Genomic DNA, 22,354 nt, shown 5'->3' with positions numbered 1-22,354 from the left:
CGGACAGAATGCCCAGGAAAAGCTCACGCCAGTGGAACATTCTGTGCTCCGTCTCCGGTGGGAAACTCCGCCCGTGACGCCGCCTCCGTGTTTTGTCGTGTTTGAATCACTCATTCATTGTCGACCCAAGTCATTCATGCAGCCCGGAAGTGCACAGTGGCAGGAAGCTGTTTGTCGCCCGGCTGTAGGCCCTAATTAACATAGTCTGTCTGAGCCTCCGGATCCTTTTTGGAGTGGTCGCGCATTAGGGAAATGTTGCCTAGTTTCTGTTGTGATTTCCCCAAAGCTGCTGTCACAGTTGACAGGTTCTATGTTGATATGATACATGGCTGGTCAAGCGTCGTATTATGTTGTAAGCAAAGCTTACCACAATAATTCATGGCAAAACCCATGAGTCTTCGAATCAGGAACAGCCCTGGCTGATGGAAATCGCCTTACCTTGTGACAGTAAATCAAATGTAATGCTGAATGATTGGTCAAACCGCAGAACGATTAAAATAATCATTCAACAATATTCATTGATTGAACCCTTCATTTTTTTCTAAGATACGTTTGATGAAATAACTAGAAGATGTCATGCTCTTTAGTACCACTAGCTCTACTGATCATAGTTCTGCACACTCTCACACAACCTATCACTCTTCATTAATTACCAACCTCACGGCACTGAAAATCCCCTCCAATTAATTTACTCACGGCTGGATTTTGCTCCCCTCACAATCTTTTTATTTTCATTTACTGTGCGCTTGATCTCTGCACACACAGTCTCTCTCGCTCTCTGTATGTATGTTTCTGTGTGCCATTTCGCGGACCGTGCGCCGCTACAAGTCCCCCCACCTATCTCGCCAAACAGCCCTGGACAACGGTCCGATGTCGATTGTTGCAGCGAAGATGAGACTGACCTCGACCCGGGCACCAAACTCCTCCGGGAGAAGGAGCGACGCAGCGCCAACAACCAGCGGGAGAGGTACGTGTCACAGAGCGCGCGCGCGGTGGTGGCGGTCGGGGGCTGCTGGCCGGGCGGATAGGTACTGGGGAATGGGGATGGGAGGAACAGTACAGGAAAGGAAACCGAAAAGGATAGGAGGGGACGGGACGTCTCAGATGGCTAGGTGGTAAGAGGTAGGTGGTAAGCAGGTGAGGTATTCTTCTGATTGCGACGGCATTCGAGAGGTAAGTGTTGCGTTTTAGTAACTGTCTTTTTCTTATCAAGGTCCACTGTCCGCGGGTACAAGCCTTCAAAAATGCCGTTCAAATTGCGATAAAAAATAAAGCCGTTGGTGTCGCTTTCTACTCGATATCCACCTCACGCCGGAGTATCAAATTTCACAATACCTTGCTCAGGTTTGACCATGGCTCTGTCACGGAGCGACTCTCGGCTAACTGAACCGGCCGGTTGAGCGAATGGAATGTCTAGGTGGGCCCGCCGGGCCGCGCAGGGACGGGACGGGCTGAGGTCTCCCCGGAACGGGTTTATTAGCCCCCCCCCCCCTCCCTCGCGCCGGAAACGTGCGGCGCCGCGCGGCCCATCTCACTGGACGATATCTCCCAGTGACGGCGGCCACGACCGATTACCTCTGATGACGTCAGTGGGGCGGGTGTGACGTCATGAGAGGCAGATAACTGGGACGGAGACATGGAGATGGGGTTGGAGCTGAGCAGACGTGAGCTGTGGGCGGGTGAAGTAGGCGGATTAGTGGGTATTTGTCCGGACGGAGATGGTAAGGACTTATGCGTCTGATCTGGGAGGGGGGAGGGGGATAACTAGATTACAGACCCAGGCCAGCAGTCGGGAGGGATTATTCAGCACGATGCATGAAATATGTTTCTGTGGTCTAGATCGGTGTTGTGTGTAATGGGTTTTATTTTTTGGTGTTTTGTTCCGTTAAATCAGTAAGATCTTGTTCTTGGATAATGAAGCCTAGCAGTGACCGTAAATATTTAACGTAATCTTGTTTGATGATCCGTTAGATAAGCCAAAATTCTTGGCTTTTTGTGAGTAACGTAAATCTGTTCGGAATATTGGAGTACCAATTAGCATTTTTCGGGTAGCCAGTATTTTTACTAGTACCCTAGTGCAGTCTGCTGCCCTCATAGCTAAACAGTACTGACGGTATTTGCTGTATTTTGTTGCTGTATGGATATTGACACAGTTTGATTTACCGTTTGTTTGTACACCGTTTGCGTTGAGTTAGCCTGGTTGTTGTGGCTGGCCGCCTGAGTTGTTTGTTTCTGGTCTTGCCGTTTGCTGCACGCCTCTCTTCCCTTTGTGTTACCCGGTGTCCCTGGTCCTCCACTTCTTGCCGTCTTCCCGCGCCTGTCCGTGGCCACGCACTCTGGTCTCTAACGCCCAAGGCGTATGTGGTTCAGTTTCTGGTTCGGCTTTATATAATATTCCTTCTTCCCTGTCCTGTCTTACTTTAGTCGTTTGGAAAAATTGGGTACGTTTTCATTCACCCTCACTCTGAGGCAAGGCCTCCGTCTAAATGGCGAGCTTTTGGGGCATGCTCGTTGTGGCCGTCGCCGCCGAGTGCGGTCGGGTCTGAGAGGGGCCAGCGGCGCGCCGCCTTCACCGCTGCTGACCCGCTGCCCCCCAGGATCCGCGTCAAAGACATAAACGAGGCGTTCAAAGAGCTTGGTCGCATGGTCACTGTGCACATGGCGACGGACAAGGCGCAGACCAAGCTGGGCATTCTGCACCATGCCGTCGAAGTGATCAGCCAGCTGGAGGCGCAGGTCCGAGGTAGGTGTGCCGCCCCCGCCCCCGCCCCGGCCGCCGCCGGCTGACCGCCGTCGGCGCCGCCCCGGCAGGGTGCGCATTCGCGACATCAATGAGGCGCTCAAAGAGCTCGGCAGGATGTGCATGGCGCACATGAAGCAGGACAAGCCGCAGACCAAGCTGGGCGTGCTCAACCTGGCTGTCGATGTCATCATGACCCTGGAGCAGCAAGTTCGAGGTCAGGCGAGGGCGGGTCGCCGCCGGGCCGGACGGCCGACCGCGGTGACCGGATAGTAGTGCGTGTTCGGCCGGAGCTGTGCGCGCTGCTGACGGAGTGCTGGCCAATCAGTGACGCCGCTGATGGGCTAGCATTTCCGACCGCAGGGCGCACACCTCGGTACTGAACACAATCCAGTCACCGTGACGCACGGACTCGCAGAGTTTGGAGAAACAGAGGCATTTCACTTATCGTGTTTCAATCATGAAAAACTTAGCATTGTAACAGTGAAATTGCAGTATTCTGCATACAATCTAACCGCCTCTGTGTCTGAAACTATGCGAGCGTCTCGTGTTGTCGGCCGGGCCGGCCCCGTCGCACCCCTCCTCTGTGTCTGTGAGTCGTGTCGCCCGATTGGTGCCTGGGTGTGGTGTGCGCCTGCACTGTCCCTGGTTGGTGTGTGTGTGTGTGTGTCTGCTGCCTGCTATCCGTTGGCGTCCGTCTCTGTCCGTTCTCTGTGTTACGGTTGGCTGAATATTCACGGTGGTGGATGGACGGACGGCAGGTATTTCAGAGCTGCCACCGCCGCTGCTGGAAAAGGGTGTGTTTTGGCGTGTTGGTGTGTCGTTTTTTTCTAGAGCTAGCCTCTTATGTCTGCATGATTGGTGTTGGGGAACTTGGTGAGGTGGCTGGTGGGGTATCGTGCCGTCATGTGAGCGTTGTCCTTGAGATTGTCGAGCGTTTTCGACTGTGTCAGAGGTGCTTCCCTCGCGCACCGCTCCCCTCATCATTGGTCCGGCGTTTTCCGACGATAGTATGACCAAGTTCCGGCGGCGCCTGTTCATATTTGGTGTCAGTTGTTTTGGTGTGGTGCATCGGGCATGTATTTGATGGTGTAGAAAGATTGGGCTCGAACCTGAGCTCGAAGCGCACCGGTTTCGCGGATAAACGGCTTACGGGCAAATTGGGTCCCGTTTGCTGATCGAGGAATCACTTTGTGGTGTTTTCTTGCTGAAATTGTGGGACCTGTCACGACGCCGTCCACCCGTTTTTGGTAAATCTGATTCGGATGCGCTTGTGTTATGTTTTTCAATGGCCGGATGCTCAAATGGAATTGCACCGGATATAGACGAGGAGCGTTATGTAAAACCGTTGCCTCTCTTCCATTGTATTCATTTGGACTGGTGGGTTTCTAATTTTCCGCGATGTAGTTGTTAACGGTTACATCCCTTAACGCTCTACTGAGTAGTTCACTGGCAATGAATTAGCTAAAATCCGATTTTTGCGAGAATCATAGTGGGCAATTTTTAGTCTGGCGCGTGCTCAAGGACATCCAACTTAACGTTCAGACACGCCAGCTTAGACCGACGAGCTATGTTAAGTATCACGGAGTCGTTATGGTTTTTACACGAGCCGCTCTCGGGATTTGTGCACGGTGGGTGGATTTGGACGGACAATGAGTGGTTTAGAGCCGAGACAAGTGCTGGTGGTCTGTGTTGGTCCCGTTGTCTGCAGGGAGGCAACTGTCTCATGGTCCATGGCAGCTTGTGTGAGTGTAGAGGGGTGGTTTCATGGCTGGGGTCGTTAGTTTTGAGCGTCTGTGCTGTATGCTGTCCAGACCAGTGTTATTGCGGCGCTGGGTTGAGTTTGATCGTGCATAAGAGCGATACACGTTTTATGGATATTTTACTTGCTTTGTTTCCGATGAGTCGTCTATTTTGTTGTGCTTACTGCCCGGCCTGTGATACTTTTCTGTTAAGACGTGGACGCTGTCATGATAGGTGTAGCCCTGTAAATGTCTCGCCAGCAGCTGGGGCTGACATTTCGCTCTGAAATGTCAGTCGTCGGCCGTGACCCCGGTGAAGCGACAGCTGTGTACCTGTTTGTGTCTCGGTCCGTCTGTCTGTATTTCTGTCTGTCTGTCGGTCCGCCTGCCTGCACGTCTGTCTGTTCGCCGTCTGTCTGTCGTTCGGCACCGGGCTCCCGGTCCGTCCACCGGCCGGTTCGCCGCGGTGGATTTGGCTCTGACACACCCTGCATGGCGGCCAGACCGCATTGCTGCCGTCAATTACCGCACACATCGCATGCTATGTCAGTCTGGGTAGCGTGCCGCGCGGCGCTGGTCCCGATTTCCGAGTCGGATTGTCTGCCAGCTCGGCTTTTGTTAGCTTCTTGATGGTTCCTAGCTGTGTTGAAACAGCTTGTTTGTTTTTAGATTTGTTGTGTGCGCTGCCTTCCCGTAAGCGATTGTGTTGGGTGTTGTTCAAATGATCAGTTGGCTATCGGGGTATCTGTGGTGACTGCTTATTAGTGGTGTCAATCGGAACTTGAGTCTTCGGAATTCCGATTTTGTCCAATGTCCAATTCGGAATTCGGTTGGACAATGGCAGCAGGCTTTGGACAACTTTGGACAATCGCTTACTACACCTCAACATTTTTTTAAAAAGTAATCGTGTTTGAATATAATTAGATAAATAAAAGAAGTTGACCTTTTCCTCGACATCAAAAATGTAAAAAGCCGAATAATATATTTTAAAAAACGGTGAGCTTTCGGCCACTGGCCTTTATCAAACCAACGTGATAACAATGTTGAAAGACGATCCTGTGAATAATCTGTCTGCCATTTTTCAAAAACCGAAGATCGTGATATTTTAGGAAAGGCGCTACTCATAAGGGCAAACTATTTGATAGACCGATTGTCTACATAGTGTCCGATGTACGTAACATACATAATATACAATTGTACACGTAGCTGTCAAACACACATCGTATGGAAGGTATGTACACTAACGCCGATGTACATCACACACATAACAAAATAATATACACATACACATATTAATCGATTGAGTTGAAAAGGCTACACACTCACAAGATACACATGATACAGGCGCTTACATGATTGGCCACGACGAAAGATTTGAGTTTATGTGCGGGCGGTTTGCTTTTATAAGTAGGGATTCTGCGATTTTTCTGTCCGGGTGGTCTTTGGAGCGATAAAGGACGCGAACCTGAAGAGGAAGGGATGATTTGTTTAGCGGCGCGCCGGGGTGGTGCTCACGGAAGTGGTCTCCCATCGGGGTCCCTTCGGATGCGCTCAAGGCGTCTCGTAAATGTTCGTTAAATCTTAGTCGAACAGGTCGTTTTGTCTCGCCAATATATGTGCCGTCGTCACCCTTTCCTTCACACAACTTACAATTTAGCCTGTAGACGACGTTCTTCTGTGTACAATCACCTGAAAAATCTGATTTACACATGTTGCATCGTGGGCCTCCAGGGCAGATAGGTTTAGATAGTGATGATCTAACCAGTTTGTTTCGTAGCTTTCGGCTTTTTACATTTTTGATGTCGAGGAAAAGGTCAACTTCTTTTATTTATCTAATTATATTCAATATGTTCCTCGCTCGAGCACTTAGTAATATTACTAATCGTGTTTGACATTGATTGGCTATTAGAAAGCTCACCTTTCAATATGATTGACACTTTTGAGCTGGTAACGGTACATGAAAAGCAAATTAAATAACAGTGTTGAGTGTAAACTATTGCGTAGGTGTCTGACATCTTTGGACAAATGGCTGGCTTGGACATTTTTGGACGGACAGTCGACGTAAGCATTGGACATTGGACGGACTTTGGACATACGTTTTCTGAAATTGACACCACTACTGCTTATGTCTAATCAGTGGCGTTTTTCGGTGAAATTTACCGGAATCTGTCCGCAGTCGACTGATCATTTGGACAGCACCTGTCGTATTTTTTGTTGTAAGTGGGCTTTGTGCCTGGCGAGGTAATTTTGTGGATAGCTGAGTGTCGTAAGAGTTTTCCTGTGGCCGCCATTGTTTCGGATTTTGTTACACCGTATCGGCCGGCTATATGTAGTTTGGCGTTTCAGATTTTTGTCTTGGTGCCAGAGCTCTTTGTTTTGGTATTAATGGCTAGGTGTTTTTATAAAATGGCGCATCGTTTGACGAGTGGTCATACAAACGGACGCCGCCGTCACATATTGTCCCACGGAGTTCCCACTTAATCATCGATCGCATTCCTCTGGTGATGTGCACAATGCACATAGTAACGGAAAGGATGTTCACTGGCTATTTTTTGTAGTGCAACAACCGATCGCATTCCTTTGACTTAGCGCAAGGCAACTGGAAGGAATTCTTTGCAATAATGTTTGCGTGGTTTCGTCGCTCAATAAGCTTAGACATAATTCTTTTCGTATCGTAACTTAATTTCCTACATTGTTTGCTTCACTCCCACTTCCAATTTATCGTGTTACTGTTTATTGCCCATTGTGCAGTGTCAGGGGCGGATCCAGAAAATCTCCAAGGGAGGGGCCATTAGAAACCAGGAGGCCCCCCCCCCCATAATCCCACCTGTTGGAGGCCCCATCTTCCCACTTGTTGGCCCCCCCCCAAAAAAAACTGCGTCTATTGAGCTTATCTAGCTGTTCAGGCAACATCTCAACATCTGTGCAGGCTTGGAGGCCCTCTGTGCAGGTTAGGAGGCCCTGTAAAAGTGGTCATCTCTGTGAGTATAAGAGACCTCCAAGTTATGAAAAGCTTTACCAATCTTCTAACAAAGAAGTCTTCTCAGCTAGTCTTCTAAGAAATAACTAAGTGGGTAGGTTAAAAAAAAAAACTCATCGGATTTCGGCCACTTTATTTTCAGGAGGCCCCCTTTTCAGCTTTTTAACTTTTTAACTTTTTATTTTATTTTTGAAAAAAACCGGCCAAGGGGGGGGGCCATGGCCCCCATGGCCCCCCCCCCTTGTATCCGCGCCTGTGCAGTGTGCACCGTAGTGTCGGTCCCACCCCGCTGACACGGCCCGTCCCCTCCTCTCTCCGCAGAGCGTAACCTGAACCCGAAGGCGGCCTGCCTGAAGCGGCGGGAGGAGGAGAAGGGGGACGACATCCCTCACCACCTCCACCCGGCCGCCGCCGGCGCCGGCATCCCCTTCAACATGAACGTGACCAACGTCAGCCACGCCGTACGTAGCACCTAGTACGATATCTTCTTTTTTCTTTCTTTTCTTTTTACTTGTTACTGCATGATAACCAAGTTGGGCTACTTCTAGAACTGGACTGCAGGGAGTGTCTCGAATGGTAATAGCGCTGTGACTCAAACGTCTGCGCATTTTCCGGTGATTGTATTCGGATATAATTTTCGTGGGACCTTCGAGCTCCTCCCATAAATAAGACGGATTTTTTTGGATGTGAAGGTAATGCCGTTAGTCGGCTCAGTTGATTCGTCATGGTACGGTGACCTGGGCGAATTCCTTTCTCACTGACAGACATTCGTCTTTGTTTTCAGGGCGCGGTGCCCTCGCACTCCTTACAGCATCAACAGTAGCGACACCTAACGGCAGCCAGTGACACCCGAACTGTGGCAGACGGCCGCACGTGGCGCTGTGGCCAGCCGCGGCGCAGCGCGTCCCATGTGATACCTATTGACTCTGCCGCGCGCCGCTGCGTGGCGCTAGTGTACATAGAGTGGGCGCGCCCGGTGGCGCAGCGGCGCGGGACGGTAGCGTAGGCGGGGCGCGGCCAGCCGGCTCGCGCGCAGCGACCAATCGACAAGGGCGCCGCACAAGTGTTCTGTGTACAAAGCTGCTATTTTATGAGCGATGGGCCCGCGTGCGCCGGCCGCGCGCAGCGCCTGGCTCGTGCATGATATTCCATAAGTGCATTACGTATTTCGCTCGTGCGTTGTGTCTCATCCCGGGGTGCGTCCCTCCCGCTGCCCGTCCCCTCCCGTTCCCTCACCCTCTCTCGCCCTATTTTATCTCTTCTCATGACGTCAGCCGGCCGGGCGGCCGCCGCCGTGCGCGCCGTCCGGCCGGCCATCCGACGCGTCAGTATTATGAGCATTCCGTCAGTGAGAGGCCCCGTGTACATAGGCCGGGCGTCGGGCCCTGATCTCGCTAGCGGCCCGCCCCGTCCCGCCCCCCTGCCCCGCCCCCGCTCGGCGGGCGCCCCGTTTGCTCAGCCTGGCATTACCGTGTGTGATGGGTGGGGAGAGTGACCGGGGGCACGGTGTAATGCTGAGTTGTGTCGCCGATGTGTGAGCCTGTGTGTATGTGTGCGGGTGGCGCGCGCTACTGCCGACCCGCTGCTGCTATTTTTGTGGTGATGAGCTTCGGTGGACAATTTGCGCGCGCGCGGGGCGCCGCGGTGTGTCTCGGCGGCGGGGTGTACTTTGGCGCGCGACCGGCCGCCATGACGGGGCCGTACAGCGGGAGTCGGCGGCGACTCCGCGCGAAATCAGTTCATTCGGCGCGCTGTGTGTGTGGGAGAGAGGTCATTGTTTTTAGTGTGGCCCGCGTGGTGGTGAAGACGTTGTTTTCTTTGTTGAGTGCGTGTCACCGCGCAGTCTATGTGTTGTCTGTACTTCGAATTGCATTATACCTGAGTACGATAGTCGATTGTAGGAAATATATATCCATGTGCCATTCGTGCATTGTGTATCGTTGTTTGTTCGAGAGGAGCGTGGCGTTAAATGGTGACCGTAAGCTATCCGTGAGCTGAATCAGACTCAGTTACGGTATACCCAAGTCCAGCGATTCCATTATCAGTTGTTGATGAAACTCAATGGTTCAACCTTGGCCTCGAAAGGGAGCGTAGCTTACGGTTCCTACCTATAGAATTGACGGAACGAGGAGCAAAAAAAAATGGAAGCTGTTGTAACTGTATTGCATCGATTGTGGACGTGGTACGATAGGGTTGTCTTTGATGTAAGCCGCCGGCCGCGATGGCTTGAAAAGCAAGGTTGCCTTTAATGAATACCGCTGCGGAGAACGCTAACCGTCGCAGCGTTTAAAACATTTTCCGCACTCTGCGTGGATTTTCCGTAGTCGATTGTCCGCTGAGATCCGTTATCACTGAACTCCGGCTAACTAGGTCCGAGATCATTGCCGGCATTAGGTGATTGACAACGGTTCCAAACAGAGCCGGAGGTCGATATATTTAGCACTCGGCAGTTCGTAAATGGCTCATGTTGACGGCAAACGCTGATTCGGGATCCTGGGTTACCCCAGTCTTGGCAGGGGATGCGCGCGCGCTGTGTAGGAAGCTCATCTTGCGTTTGAGGAGAGTTCCCAGTTCAAATAAGCTCACATCCCCCGAGTAGCGTAGGAGACGATCATCCAAATGCATGCTCTATGCTGTACGTGCCTGACTGCATCAAAGACACATTTCACAACGAATGGGTGACCGTATATTGCAGTTGGCCGGTCTACATACAAGTACGGGCAGGTGAATGACCCGCAAATGCCGGGAACAACAGCACGAATCTGTCATTTTCCCTAGCACGGTCACTGGTAAGTCAGTTCTGAAGATCATCGCGGGTGCTGACTTCGACCTACATATACTCGGCAGGCACGCACCTCTGCGCTCTTTACACATACGAACATCAAGCGTGACACAATCAGCACATTCACATGGTTCAGTCGCAGCGTTCAGGAAGCCACGCAGGATGCCCCACGTTGTCAAATGCCGCTTCTAGAACTTTGGCTGCATTTTTAGTGACCATCACAACAGCCTGACAATTCCGCTTGGAAGTGTTGACACATGAAATATGGCCGGTCACAATATCTCTGCTCGCACGTACCGGTTTTACCATCAAACACTGAGTGCAGATCGCGCCGCACACAGATGACACTGACACATTACAACGAAATGACACCGTCCAGTCCTGGACACACTACCGGGCCTCACCGGCGACAGGCTGGTTCAGAGGAGCGTCCTGTGCCGCTCCCTGCCCGGCGGCCTGTGCCGCTCCATGCCCGGCGTCCTGTGCCGCTCCCTGCCCGGCGGCCTGCGCCGGCCCCTGCCCGGGGTCATCGTCTTCGCCCTCGGGCACGGTGGCCGCCCCGTCTGCGGCCGGCAGCGCTGCCGCCTCCCCGCCGGCCGTGGCAGCAGCCTCAGCAGCCGCCGCCGCCGCCGCCCGCCGCTCCTGTTCGATCACTCGCTGCTTCAGCACCGCGCAGAACTTTTTATGTGTGAACCAGTGCACGCGCTGACACTCCCGACCGCAGTACTGCACGCCGCGGCACTGCGCGCACCGCTTGGTGGCGCCTTCCTCGCCGCACGCGAAGCACTGTTTCTCGTCCTGGAAGGCGCGCTGGCCGTTGATGGCCGCCGAGAGGAGACCCAGCGCGCTGGTCTCTACGGCCGCCGGCGGCGCGCGCGCCAGATTCGCCACCAGCTGCTGAAAGAGCGGCGTCTCGCGACACGGGAAGCTCTTGATACAGCCGCGCAGGTAGTTTTCCTGGTACTCCTCCACCATGGAGTCGTTACAGCGGAGCCAGGCGCGGCTCATGTGGCTGTACACCTTTTCTGCCAGCTCCTTCTGGTCGACCTCGGTCACCTCGCCCTCCCCGCTGCCCAGCTTCTTCAGCTCGGCCCGCCGTGCCTCGTCGAGCGAGCGTAGAACACAGGAGAGGTAGTGTGCCTTGACGGCCAGCACGTCGTTCCCGCCCGAGGGTTTGCGCACCTCGCGTTCGCTAATGAGCTCCAGGACCCGTGAGACGCGTGTCAGGTGGCTGAAGAGCTGGGCCGACTGACGGAGCACGTTGACGATGTGTACAGGGTGCAGATTCACCTGGCGATCGGAAGGGAATGGTCAGTATGGAGCAGAGGTGAGAGGAGCGATCAGTCCGCAGCACACGCCGGACGGTAAGGCCAGTCGACCACCATAGGTCGCGAGTTGGTGCACTTCAAAGGAAGTACCTAGCGACTACTATTTGTTAACTGTATGCTGCATAATATTGGTTTCGCCAGCTAACATTATTTCGCGAGCTTTGTCTTGGAACTCAGATATGCACCTGATCGATTATCTCCAGGAATATCCTGATGACCAAGTGCTATCCTATTATCGACTATTTTGCGTCATAAACACACTCCTTCCATCTCAGCTGTCCGGTTCGATTATTACACGACTGTTTGTGATAAGTTCTGACCTGCATGAGGAGGTGGTGTGTGGGCGCCGCCAACGAGGGCAGCAATTTGGGCTCCGTCTCCTGGCCCCGCGCCACCGTGTAGTAGTCAATCAGCTCCCGGGGGATGAAGTTGTTTATCAGCGCCACCACACGGTGGTTACCTAGACGGAAGGGAGAGAGGCTGTCAATGGAAGATCGAGGGAACGTCTGTTCAATGAACGAAGCACAATTTTACTGTAAGCGGACGAATAAAATGAACGGATAAGTTCTAAAGACATTGAAAGTATTACTTACATGCAAACAGGCGGAAAATACAAAGCTGCTCGGTTCACACAAGTTTGGTAGTAATTAATGGGCATCGTTCAAAGAAAAAAAATCTCGAAACTTAAAAGTGAGCCCGCAAAAAGTTTCCGTGTGAAACTTTTTGATGACCGTGACTAGAGATGAGCAACATTCTTATCCAGCACAAAAGTAAGACGGTCAACATAACTCTATTAACCAGTGTCCCATCAAACGTCCAATAGCTAATCCCAATCCACCCACCACTGCCTGTCCGGCGGCGGCCCGATCGTTCCCGTAACAGGATCACCCCTCCCTCACGACGGTCCCTCAGGGAGTCACCGGCAATCTGCGACATTGCCGAGCTGTGTCGGGGCGCCCGCCCCTCCCCCGCTGCCGCCCGCCCCGCCCAGTACCTCCCTCGGTCATGTGTGCTCTTCCCCAGCCCCGCCCGGCCCCATCCTGTCCCAATAGATCGATGGATCTGCATGCTCTGGTCGACCGTTCCCCACTGTGGGAGGGGGAGGGACGGTGGGGGAGGAGCGCACTGCTGTCAGTGGACGGGGGTGGAGCCGGTGGATGGGCTTGATAGCAGGATGGTGAACTACGGGAATGTGAATGTTGACGGGATTACAGGAATGTGGGCGGGCGGAATGGGCAGATAGACGTGCCTCACTCACATCGTGTGACACTAACATCGATTTTAGAGAGATGTTGATTATGATGACCAGCGCATCATTTATGAGCGTTATCAATGAAAATTGGGAAGAACAGTCGAATCACCTCAGGACAAAAAAAAAGAGAGGTGGGCGGGTTGTCATCAACAGAATGCTACCCAACCCACCTGTCCCCAAGTCCGACGTCCAATATCGACACCGACCGCCCTGCCGTAACTAGCCCGACAGGAACTGACGATGGCGGACATCACTATGATAAAGCGATGAAAATTTCGTCCTATGATGCACCATCTAATTCTGAGGTCAAACTAAAGACATGCCACAATTGAGATAAGCCCTGCACATCAATTGCCGCAGACACAAGCAAATATCAAGCTTTAACTTTGAAAAGCAATGCGTCGAAAAGGGAAAACTGTTTGTTAAACACGGACCAGTCGCACGTACAGTAGGTCTATTAAAAAAGTCCCCAGCACCAGTGGGCGCTGCCTTCGCTGAGCCGAACCCCCGTCTGCCTGTCCCATATCGCGCCGGGCTCAGGTCAGGTAGGGTCAGCGGGACCGCTCGGTCCGGCCCGCGGGCGGTAGACGGGCGGCCGGTAACGCTTTCCACCAGCCAGCTGTAGAATCCAACAAACGGGACGGCCACCGCTCAGCGCAGCGAAACCGGTGTTAAAGAATGGCAGTAGATGTTCATGGCCACAATGATTATGAGATAGTCATTGTTAGCCCGTGCCCCACAGGAATGCCTTGACTCTCACGCCCTGTTGGAGGGGAAATGGGGATTGAGCAATAGCATCATTCTTATAACTCAGCTTTGGGCATTTAAGTGGTATTCGAAGTAGCGTCAAAAGTAGCAAAAAGAAGAAAAAATACTTCAGCCAATTTTGGATCGGGTCATAGCCAGCGGTCATGTCACTAGAGGTCATCGATGGTAAAATTTTGCTTAGACAGGGTGCGTTGCGCGCACCGGTGCATTGGGTTTCCAATTTCCATGGAAACATCAACAGACTCGGAAGCTCGCAACAGGAACGCGGGAACTACTTTCAGACTGGGGGCACACCATAATAGAGATCAACCTAGGGTCCCCCCAAATCTAGTTTTCTCACCGGTTTTAGGCCACTTATTTTTCATCCCTCAGCTTTTTCAACAAAAAAGAAAACATTGCAAAAAAGTGTGGTATTCCGTCTCAAAGCTGTGGGGGCACCGCCCCCACGGCCCCAGAGTTGGAGGGGGGGGGGGCAAGCTGCCCCCCCTGGCTCCCGCGTTTATGGCTCGCAACGCTAGCGTGGAGCCGAATTGATATCAACCGCCGCAACAATGCAGCAGCGCAGCGCAGCGTGCTGCAGCGCGGGGCCGTGAAACACCGCCCAGGGCTATCCATGTGTCAGGGCAATCCAACCCACGTGATGGGCTCGGCCCCAGCGGAGCATGAGGTCCAGGACTCCCGCCCAGGCCCCCTGTCTCCCCCTAATTCCTATCATCCTTCCCACTCTGAAATTGACCGAAAGAGACTAACCTAACACAACAATCAGCTCGTTTACCGCTATGTCTGAAACCTGAATAATATTGTCAGATTTAATTAGGGTCAACGGCTTAGCATGTAAATTACAACAACTGCCACCATCGGTGTTATGGGAAAACCAATTGCTTTTCCACAAACTCTTAAAAGTTTTTAGCTTAAAACTTGCATGAAATTAATTTTACCACCCTCGTGTTCCTCTTATCAAAACGCTTCGAATGAATCAAAAGTTGATCTTTAAAGGTCATTTGAAAAATTTGGCCTATGTTCAAAGACATGACCTGACCAGAAATAGTCATAATGCATAGCAGGATATTAGATCCGTATCGTGGAACTTGACAAACACTTCAGATGATTTCATAACTTAAGCATGTCTATCAAAAATAATGGCTCATATGTAAGCTGGGTGTGTGAACATGCTTGCGAGTATGTTGAACGCAACTGATAATGTTCTGTTGGCCACAATTTCTACATTTAACCCGCGCCCTGCTGGGGGGGGGGGGTGTTTGAACACCCCCCCCCCCCCCCCCCCCTTGTGGTTTTTCGCGAATATCTCAAAAACGACGGCCGTTTTTGGTACACCTTATCATACATCAATTCTACACATGTTGTAAAAATTTCAGACCAAGGTCATTCAAGGTCAGGTCACCAGGTCACTTGAAGTGACCTCACCTCATAAAAAGTTTCAATGTCTGTCATAGCTACACCGAGTGACCGATCGCTTTGAAACTTTCAGCGATTGCTAAGAGCAATAGCATGAACAAAATGTATATCTCAGAATTTTGATATCGATGACCTAAGGTCAGGTCAATTTTGCGACCTCCCCATTATAAGTCAATGGGAGAAAATTGAAATGCGCCTCTTTTGGACGAAAGACATTATAAACACTCCCAAACACTGAATTACAAGTGGTTTAGACACACTGAACATGAAAATGGTGTCCGTGACCCCTGTTTATGCCCTGAGGTCATCTTAGGTCACGAATGGTATCTAACAGTTTTTCGCAAATAACTTTTGATAGAGGCATGCTAGAGCAATGAAAACGCCTTAGATGTGTTCAGCTCGACGATACGGATCGACTGATATGCAACATGACCCTTTCCGGTCAGGTCATGACCTTGACCTGAGGTCAAATTTTCAAGTTGACCTTTCAAGGTCAAGTTATAGTTCATTCGATGCGTCTTGACGAGAGGAACACGATGCCGGTAAAAGTAAGCTCGTAGAAGGCTTGGGTCAAAAGTTATTGCAGAAAAACGGTTTCCGAAAAAATCGGCTATTTTTTGCAGTTTTTGCCCCCTGCAGGCAAAACCGTTGACGTTAGGTCAAATCTGAGAAATTTACTCAGAAAGGGCGTTAATAGGGCTATCGAATACGATTTTCCGCGGCGCTGTAGCTCTATTGGTTCCCGAGTTATGCGTTGGCTTCTTGGAAATTGTCGACATTCGACCTGGAAATCGGCGAAATTTTGCCTTCAATGACCTCTGGTGACCTGACCTTTGACCTGACCAAAAAATTGACCGAAGTGAAATCCTCATTATTTTTGACGCTCTTTCGAACGCCGCCTTCCGCGTATCGCTACGTGGCCCAGGAGCCGAGTTAGAAGGGGGGGTGTTCAAACACCCCCCCCCCCCCAGCAGGACGTGGAAATCCAGGACCCCCAGCTGGGCGCTGGTTAATTTATCCTCCCGAATTTCATATTTTTGTTAATGACACCTTGACGATGTAGAGAAAAAAAAATACGCTTAGGAGATTTAACAGCCTGAGATACATTCAGTAGGTATAAGGAAGGTTCAAGGGTGCTAGATTCCTTCCGTCCTCGCTATCCTCAGGAAAAACCCATCCGCATCGCCCCTAGCCTTCATGCTTACCCCTCTGGACTGGAGGTCACCCCACCAGCCAACCTGTAGTTGATGTCGGATCCAGTCCAGGACACATAATCCTCTTCGGGTGACCGTTTGGGAGACGGCTGGACCGTCCCGACAAGGCAATCGTCCCACAGGAACAGTCTCGCTTCCGCAGATCACTGTCGCTGGCTCGCACAACCCAATCACTACACCACAGCATAGTTATGTCATAGCTCTGCAAGGGCCTTTTTAGACCGGAAAAGATGGCCCCCAACAAAACAAACAATTTTCTCATCCAGTATTGTATCTCATCAAGCACCACATGTTTTCAGAGTGTTTATTATGCGTTCCGTCCAAAAAAGCGCAGTTCAGTTTTCTCCCATTGACTTGAGCCGTTGAGCGATCTCAAAATTGACCCGGCCTTTCTGTCAACAATGTCAAACTTGCAAAGTAAACGTTTCAAATACATATACTGTTGCCCATTAAAATCGCTGAAAGTTCTGAAGCGATCGGTTAGTCGGTGTATTTAGATATGATGAGCACAGGAACTCTCCTTGAGGTAAGGTCACTTGACGTAACCTGATGTTATGACCTTGAATTGAAAAATTGGACGGGAAAAAATGGGTCATTTGAAATCTTAAAATGCTAGATTTTAACAATAATTGCAAATACTATCCCGGCCAAATAGTGACTGAGAAGGGAGCGATTCCCCGACCCCATGTTTAGCTCCTATAATTGAGCTAGCTGCTAGAGCCTCGCGGGAAAAAAAAACGAGCGCTTGCGTCGTTACGTGACGCAGCGACTGGCACCCCATTTTAAAATATCAGCGACCTCTTAGGGCAGGTCAAGGGCCCAAGGCATTTGATCGGTTCTTGGTAAATAACTAGACGCATTATCGTCATTTCGATACAATCGTGTTTTCTGTTCTCAGACGCGTCGATTTAGGTATATGCTTTTTTGTTTAGGTGAAGCAATTTAGCATGTTTACCTGAGGTCAATGTCATGTTAGGGCAACGCAGGTCACGAAGCTGTTGAAAGGAGGACATGTTGCATAACAAAGTCTTGCAAAGTCCATTGATGGCTGTCCCGACTGGCTAGCTCATTTTGATCGGGAGTTATTGACGAAACGCTCCTATGACCCTAGTGACGTCATAAATGATGTCACGCAAGGTGAACAAGGCAAAAGTGAAGCATTAGACCTTGCCAAGAATGTATGAAGTCACGATTTCATGTGCTTGAGGTATAGTTTCATATCATTTCCGATGCCAAATTAACAGTTTCCATAATTCCCCATTATGCTTATACGACACAAAGTGCATTGCGGATTGCATCATTTTATAACCGACAACCGTGCAGAGGTTTACCTAAGACGTCATAGTTAAGTGACCTGACCTGAAAACGTGGTTGATGTCAAGTGATCCGGCTTGAATGAAATGTAAGGCATATAAAATGTCAGCCTTCTATCATCAGTGTGCTTTGAGCTACCGCAAAAAATGCATGGTGGCGGCATCCACCCCTTCTTCTCGGCCGGCGAGGGTTAAATATCGCTTCGAATTATTGCAGATAATGATGTGACCGAATACAAAGCATTATTCTGTGTCTAGAACGGCCGCTGACTTGTTGGACAAGATCCCCAATCTTAATTCGCTAAATGGGAATAAAATACTCGGTATGTGATACATATAGTTATACCCCTCGATTTGTCCTCGCGCCAAGTCTATTCTAATCATGACTGTCGCTTTTTTATCCAAGATGATGTCGCCGCTAAACGGGTTGTTTTGTTTGCTTGCTTGCGCTGAATGGCCATTACAGTTTATTGAAGGATTATGATAAAATAGGAATGGGGCAAGGGAGGATATGCACTGCAGGTGTTTAATTTAGATCACAAAGGCATTATTTCCGGCATCGTGCAGAGTCATTATCTTCCCCTCCTCTGCACTGCGGCATCTCTGCGCCCCACACACCGCGTCCTCATTCCACGGCCGACCGCCGCCAACTGACCCACTCGCCGGGCGCCGCGACCTGACCCGTGTCGCTGCCGCGGCCTGCGCAATAGAGTCGGGGCTGGAATCCGGGGGTTCGGCCGGCCGGCCGCCTCTGGAGCGGGGGACTTTTTTAGTAGACCTACTGTACCGACAAAGCCAGCCATCTGGGCCGGAGTGCGGTGAACTGAGTTGGTGCGGTCCGTCCGCGCGCCGGCGGCCAGCAGACAGCGGACGGTCGGCTCGCTGCCCGACAGCGCGGCAAAGTGCAGAGCCGTGTAGCCGTGCTCGTGGCCGTCCCAGTGGACGTCGCCGCCCTGTGGACGGGGTGGGAGGCTAGAGAATACCAACAGATGATGTGCAGTGTACACCACGACTGAAGAAGAGTTACCAATCCAACGGGTGGGGATATGTAGGAAATACAAATACATCTGCAACCACAAAAACCTAATTGATACATAAACTACAATACAATAGCAGGCTGACAATAGCCAGCAACAATAGCCAGCAACATTCAACAGTGCATTGTATAATACCTGGTCCAGAAGCATCTGGCACATCTTGGGCAGGCCCTTAAAACTGGCATGTTGCAGGGCAGACATGCCATGCTCATCGGCATCATTGACCTTCACTTGGCCTCCTGCCAGAAGTGCCTTTGCGGCCTCCAGGTCATCATTGCTGATGTGATCAAAAAGTTCCTTCAGTGACATCTTGGTAGGAATTTCTGTGAAAAGGAAACCACAGTTAGCAACACAACACAATACAGGGAATTTTGATAATAAGCCTTTACATTTTACATCATGCTGCATTAGTAAGATTTGGGAAACCATTACCTAACTTGTATTGCACATTGCAATACACATAGGTACTCCAAATGCCACACAGTGAGAAAAAAAATGTATCAGTCCGACCAGACCATCTTCAGAGGGAATATCTAGGGTCACAGATTACTGAATGAGCATTACCCACGTCCTATGATAGCCGAGCTTGTTAGGTCAATATTGCTTGCTTCCTGGTTTAGAAGCGCATGGACAGCTGAGCCATTATGCGGCACATGCACAGGGTTACAACCACGGATCTCCTGTCCTCATATATTAGTTTATTTATACCAGTAAAACGCCTTTTGGGCGAAGAACGAGCGAGCGAGATAGTGAGCCCTGCAGCTGCAGCAGGGCGAGAGGGTACTTCCAACGGGCTTGTGCAAAGCACTCTTCTAACCGGTCGCTAGCGGTGTACCAAATTTGAACGCGATCGGCCCAGCCGTTCCTGAGATCTGGAAGCGGCATTCTGCACGTGCGCACGTGCAAACGGGGTCCAAAATGACTTTTGCACGGCACCCTACTAACCTGTCCCCAACCGTGTACCAAATTTGAGCGCAATCGGCCCAGCCGTTCTCGAGATCTGGAAACGCCCCCTGCACGTGCGCACGTGCAGTAGCACCCTAACTCAACACATGGGAATGCATTGCCTGGTGGGTGCCTACATGTATGCCAAGTTTCAGCGAAATCGCCCCAGTAATTACCGAGTTACTGAAATGGGAACAAATTTGGCACCTCTTATTGTTGTATTTTGCACGTGCAGTGGGGGTCACTCACATAGATGAAGAGTATCCGACCTTTGGTAGAAGGGATGCAGCTACCCTATAAAAATGACCGCAAGACAATCGCTCAAGCCGCTGCTGAGATATGGGCCTCTCAAAATCATTACTTTTGCAAAACTGCTTGAACACCCCTGACTTTTCACGTGGCACGTGCCACGGCGGTCACTGAGATGTATCAAAAGTAGTCAATTACGGGGTAGAAGGGATGGGGCTACCCAGCAAAAAAGACCGCAGGCCATTCGGTCCAGCGGTTGCTGAGATATAAGCCTCTCAAAAGCGTTACAGGCCGGGCCGGGCCGGGCCGGGCCGGGCCGGGCCGGGCCGGGCCGGGCCGCTCATACTGAGATTTTTCCGTTATATTGAAAAGACTCACTTCGCTCGCTGCGCTCGCTCGCTCGTAATAACATAGACATCGATAACCATGATTTAATAGAGAAACTCATGTTTACTGAAATTATTGTCAAAACTATAATGGCTAGTTTTAGGAGAGCAAAGCTATTCTTATCATGAATCTGGAATCATGATCTTTTTCTTTACTTTTACATTGTATTGGGCTTATTTTCAAATGCTGAGATTATTGGAAATCGTGGACCCTACGGTATCGGTAACCCTGGCGTCACCGGTAATGTTTTCGTTCAAGGTTAGGATTTCCTGCATTAGGTCGCCGTGCCAGGCCGAAGCATGCTGTGACGTCACTGGAAGAGAAGATAACTTACCACCCTTTCAGATTCAGGTCGACTCAGACCGACTCAAACTAACTCAGACCGACTCAACTGACTCAAATCGATTCCGATCGACTCAAATCGATTCCGATCGACTCAGACAGACTCAGAACGACTCAGAGAGACTCAGGCAGACTCAAACCGACTCAGGCAGACTCGGACCGATTCAGATCGACTCAGACTGACTCAGACCGACTCAACCGACTCAAATTGATTCCGATCGACTCAGACAGACTCAGAATGACTCAAACCGACTCAGGCAGACTCAAACTGACTCGGCCGACTTAAACCGATTCAGATCGACTCAGACCGACTCAGATAGACTCAGAACGACTCAGACTGACTCGGATCGACTCAACCGACTCAAATCGATTCCGATCGACTCAGACAGACTCAGAACGACTCAAACCGACTCAGGCAGACTCAAACTGACTCGACCGACTCAAACCAATTCAGATCGACACAGACCGACTCAGAACGACTCAAACTGACTCAGACCGACTCAAATTGATTCTGATCGACTCAGACAGACTCAGAACGACTCAAACCGACTCAGGCAGACTCAAACTGACTCGACCGACTCAAACCGATTCAGATCGACTCAGACCGACTCAGATAGACTCAGAACGACTCAAACTGACTCAGATCGACTCAACCGACTCAAATCGATTCCGATCGACTCAGACAGATTCAGAACAACTCAGACAGACTCAGACAAACTCAAACCGACTCAACCGACTCAAACCGATTTAGACCGACTCAGACAGGCCCATCGGTTTGACCTGAATCATCAGACCTGAATCGGTTGGAGTCGGTCGAGTCAGTTTGAGTGTGCCTGAGTCGCATTGAGTCTGTCTGAGGCTGTCTGAGTCGTTCTGGGTTTGTCTGAGTCGATCGGAATCGATTTGAGGCGATTGAGTCAGTCTGAGTCAGTTTGAGTCGTTCTGAGTCTATCTGAGTCGATCTGAATCGGTCTGAGTCTGCCTGAGCCGGTTTCAGTCTGCCTGAGTCTGTCTGAGTCGTTCTGAGTCTGTCTGAGTTGATCGGAATCGATTTGAGTCGGTTGAGTGGGTCTGAGTCAGTTTGAGTCGTTCTGAGTCTATCTGAGTCGGTCTGAGTCTGCCTGAGTCGGTTTGAGTATGCCTGAGTCGGTTTGAGTCTGCCTGAGTCTGTCTGAGTCTGCCTGAGTCTGTCTGAGTCGATCGGAATCGATTTGAGCCGATCGATTTGAGTCGGTTGAGTCGGTCTGAGTTAGTTTGAGTCAGTCTGAGTAGATCTGAATCGGTTTGAGTCGGTCAAGTCAGTTTGAGTCTGCCTGAGTCGATTTGAGTCTGCCCGAGTCGTTCTTTACGTTATCTTCTCTTACCCAGTGACGTCACAGCATGCTTCAGCCTGGCACGGCGGCCTGATACAGGCAACCTTAGCCTTGAACGAAAAAGCTACCGGTGACGCCAGGGTTACCGATACCGACCCTACTGCCTCAAGTCTCAATTGCAATCGGCAGCACCTTGACCTGAATTTTATTGAATTGAAAGAGCATTAGACATTTTCGAGGAGGAAGGGGCATAAGCACAATAGAACCCCACAATACACAAACAAAACAAAGGCAGGTATACAGAAAACTGACAAAATTCAACTTCCGCCCCCACCTTGGAATGGATCCTGCCAAGATCCTGTCTTGGATCGTGACGGATCACGTTATCAACTTCGACCTCAACGCACGAAACGAAAACGACGAAAACTGTCCGCTTGTTCGCCAGGGCCAAGGCTAATGCAAGTAGTGTTTGCAAACGAATTCTGTATAAAATGACGTAATCTAAAATTAGATACATGCAAGCTTTTCACTGAGTTCGGTATTAAA

The 22,354-nt window shown here is 50.7% G+C and overlaps 2 protein-coding genes across 29 annotated transcripts in view; one reads left to right on the top strand and one right to left on the bottom strand.

Annotated features, from left to right (window-relative positions):
* Window positions 1-9,384, top strand: part of LOC122393486 (protein daughterless-like) — a 68,394-nt gene extending 59,010 nt beyond the window's left edge. For 11 of the 26 annotated variants that reach the window (XM_043389526.1, XM_043389523.1, XM_043389531.1 and 8 more), the window contains 4 exons: window positions 854-967; window positions 2,598-2,743; window positions 7,784-7,923; window positions 8,247-9,384. In XM_043389526.1, coding sequence (XP_043245461.1) covers window positions 854-967; window positions 2,598-2,743; window positions 7,784-7,923; window positions 8,247-8,285 — 439 coding nt within the window. In that variant the 3' untranslated portion in view covers window positions 8,286-9,384. Of the gene's footprint in view, window positions 1-853; window positions 968-2,597; window positions 2,744-2,811; window positions 2,958-7,783; window positions 7,938-8,246 lie in introns of all 26 variants that reach the window. The other 15 variants (XM_043389524.1, XM_043389530.1, XM_043389527.1 and 12 more) reach the window with 4 other exon arrangements.
* Window positions 9,385-10,125: 741 nt separating this feature from the next.
* On the bottom strand, window positions 10,126-22,236 carry LOC122393491 (ankyrin repeat and MYND domain-containing protein 2-like). Of its 3 annotated transcripts, none has more exons than XM_043389540.1 (5): window positions 22,143-22,236; window positions 18,708-18,895; window positions 18,323-18,488; window positions 11,893-12,032; window positions 10,126-11,534 (listed from the first exon to the last, which is right to left on the bottom strand). In XM_043389540.1, the coding sequence occupies exons 2-5, from the start codon at window positions 18,879-18,881 to the stop codon at window positions 10,635-10,637; spliced, it is 1,380 nt and encodes a 459-aa protein (XP_043245475.1). In that variant the 5' UTR covers window positions 18,882-18,895; window positions 22,143-22,236; the 3' UTR covers window positions 10,126-10,634. The 3 variants fall into 3 exon arrangements, with proteins under 3 accessions (XP_043245475.1, XP_043245477.1, XP_043245476.1); XM_043389542.1 differs by lacking the exon at window positions 22,143-22,236 and adding an exon at window positions 22,121-22,135; XM_043389541.1 differs by lacking the exon at window positions 22,143-22,236 and adding an exon at window positions 20,145-20,155.
* Between the last annotated feature and the right edge of the window lie 118 nt (window positions 22,237-22,354).

This window comes from Amphibalanus amphitrite, unplaced genomic scaffold (genome assembly GCF_019059575.1).
Source record: "Amphibalanus amphitrite isolate SeventyFive unplaced genomic scaffold, NRLGWU_Aamphi_draft 000537F_arrow, whole genome shotgun sequence".
In the NCBI taxonomy this organism is placed as follows: Eukaryota; Metazoa; Arthropoda; class Thecostraca; order Balanomorpha; family Balanidae; genus Amphibalanus; species Amphibalanus amphitrite.
This window is presented reverse-complemented; position numbering and strand designations above follow the sequence as displayed.

Excerpts from the sequence above, each read along its gene's own strand:
- LOC122393491 (XM_043389540.1), bottom strand. The coding sequence starts at position 18,881 with ATGTCACTGAAGGAACTTTTTGATCACATCAGCAATGATGACCTGGAG. Across the intron at positions 12,033-18,322 it reads CCAGATGGCTGGCTTTGTCG|GTAACCACCGTGTGGTGGCG; the intron begins GTACAGTAGGTC and ends CCTTCCGTCTAG. Across the intron at positions 11,535-11,892 it reads CACACCACCTCCTCATGCAG|GTGAATCTGCACCCTGTACA; the intron begins GTCAGAACTTAT and ends TCCGATCGCCAG.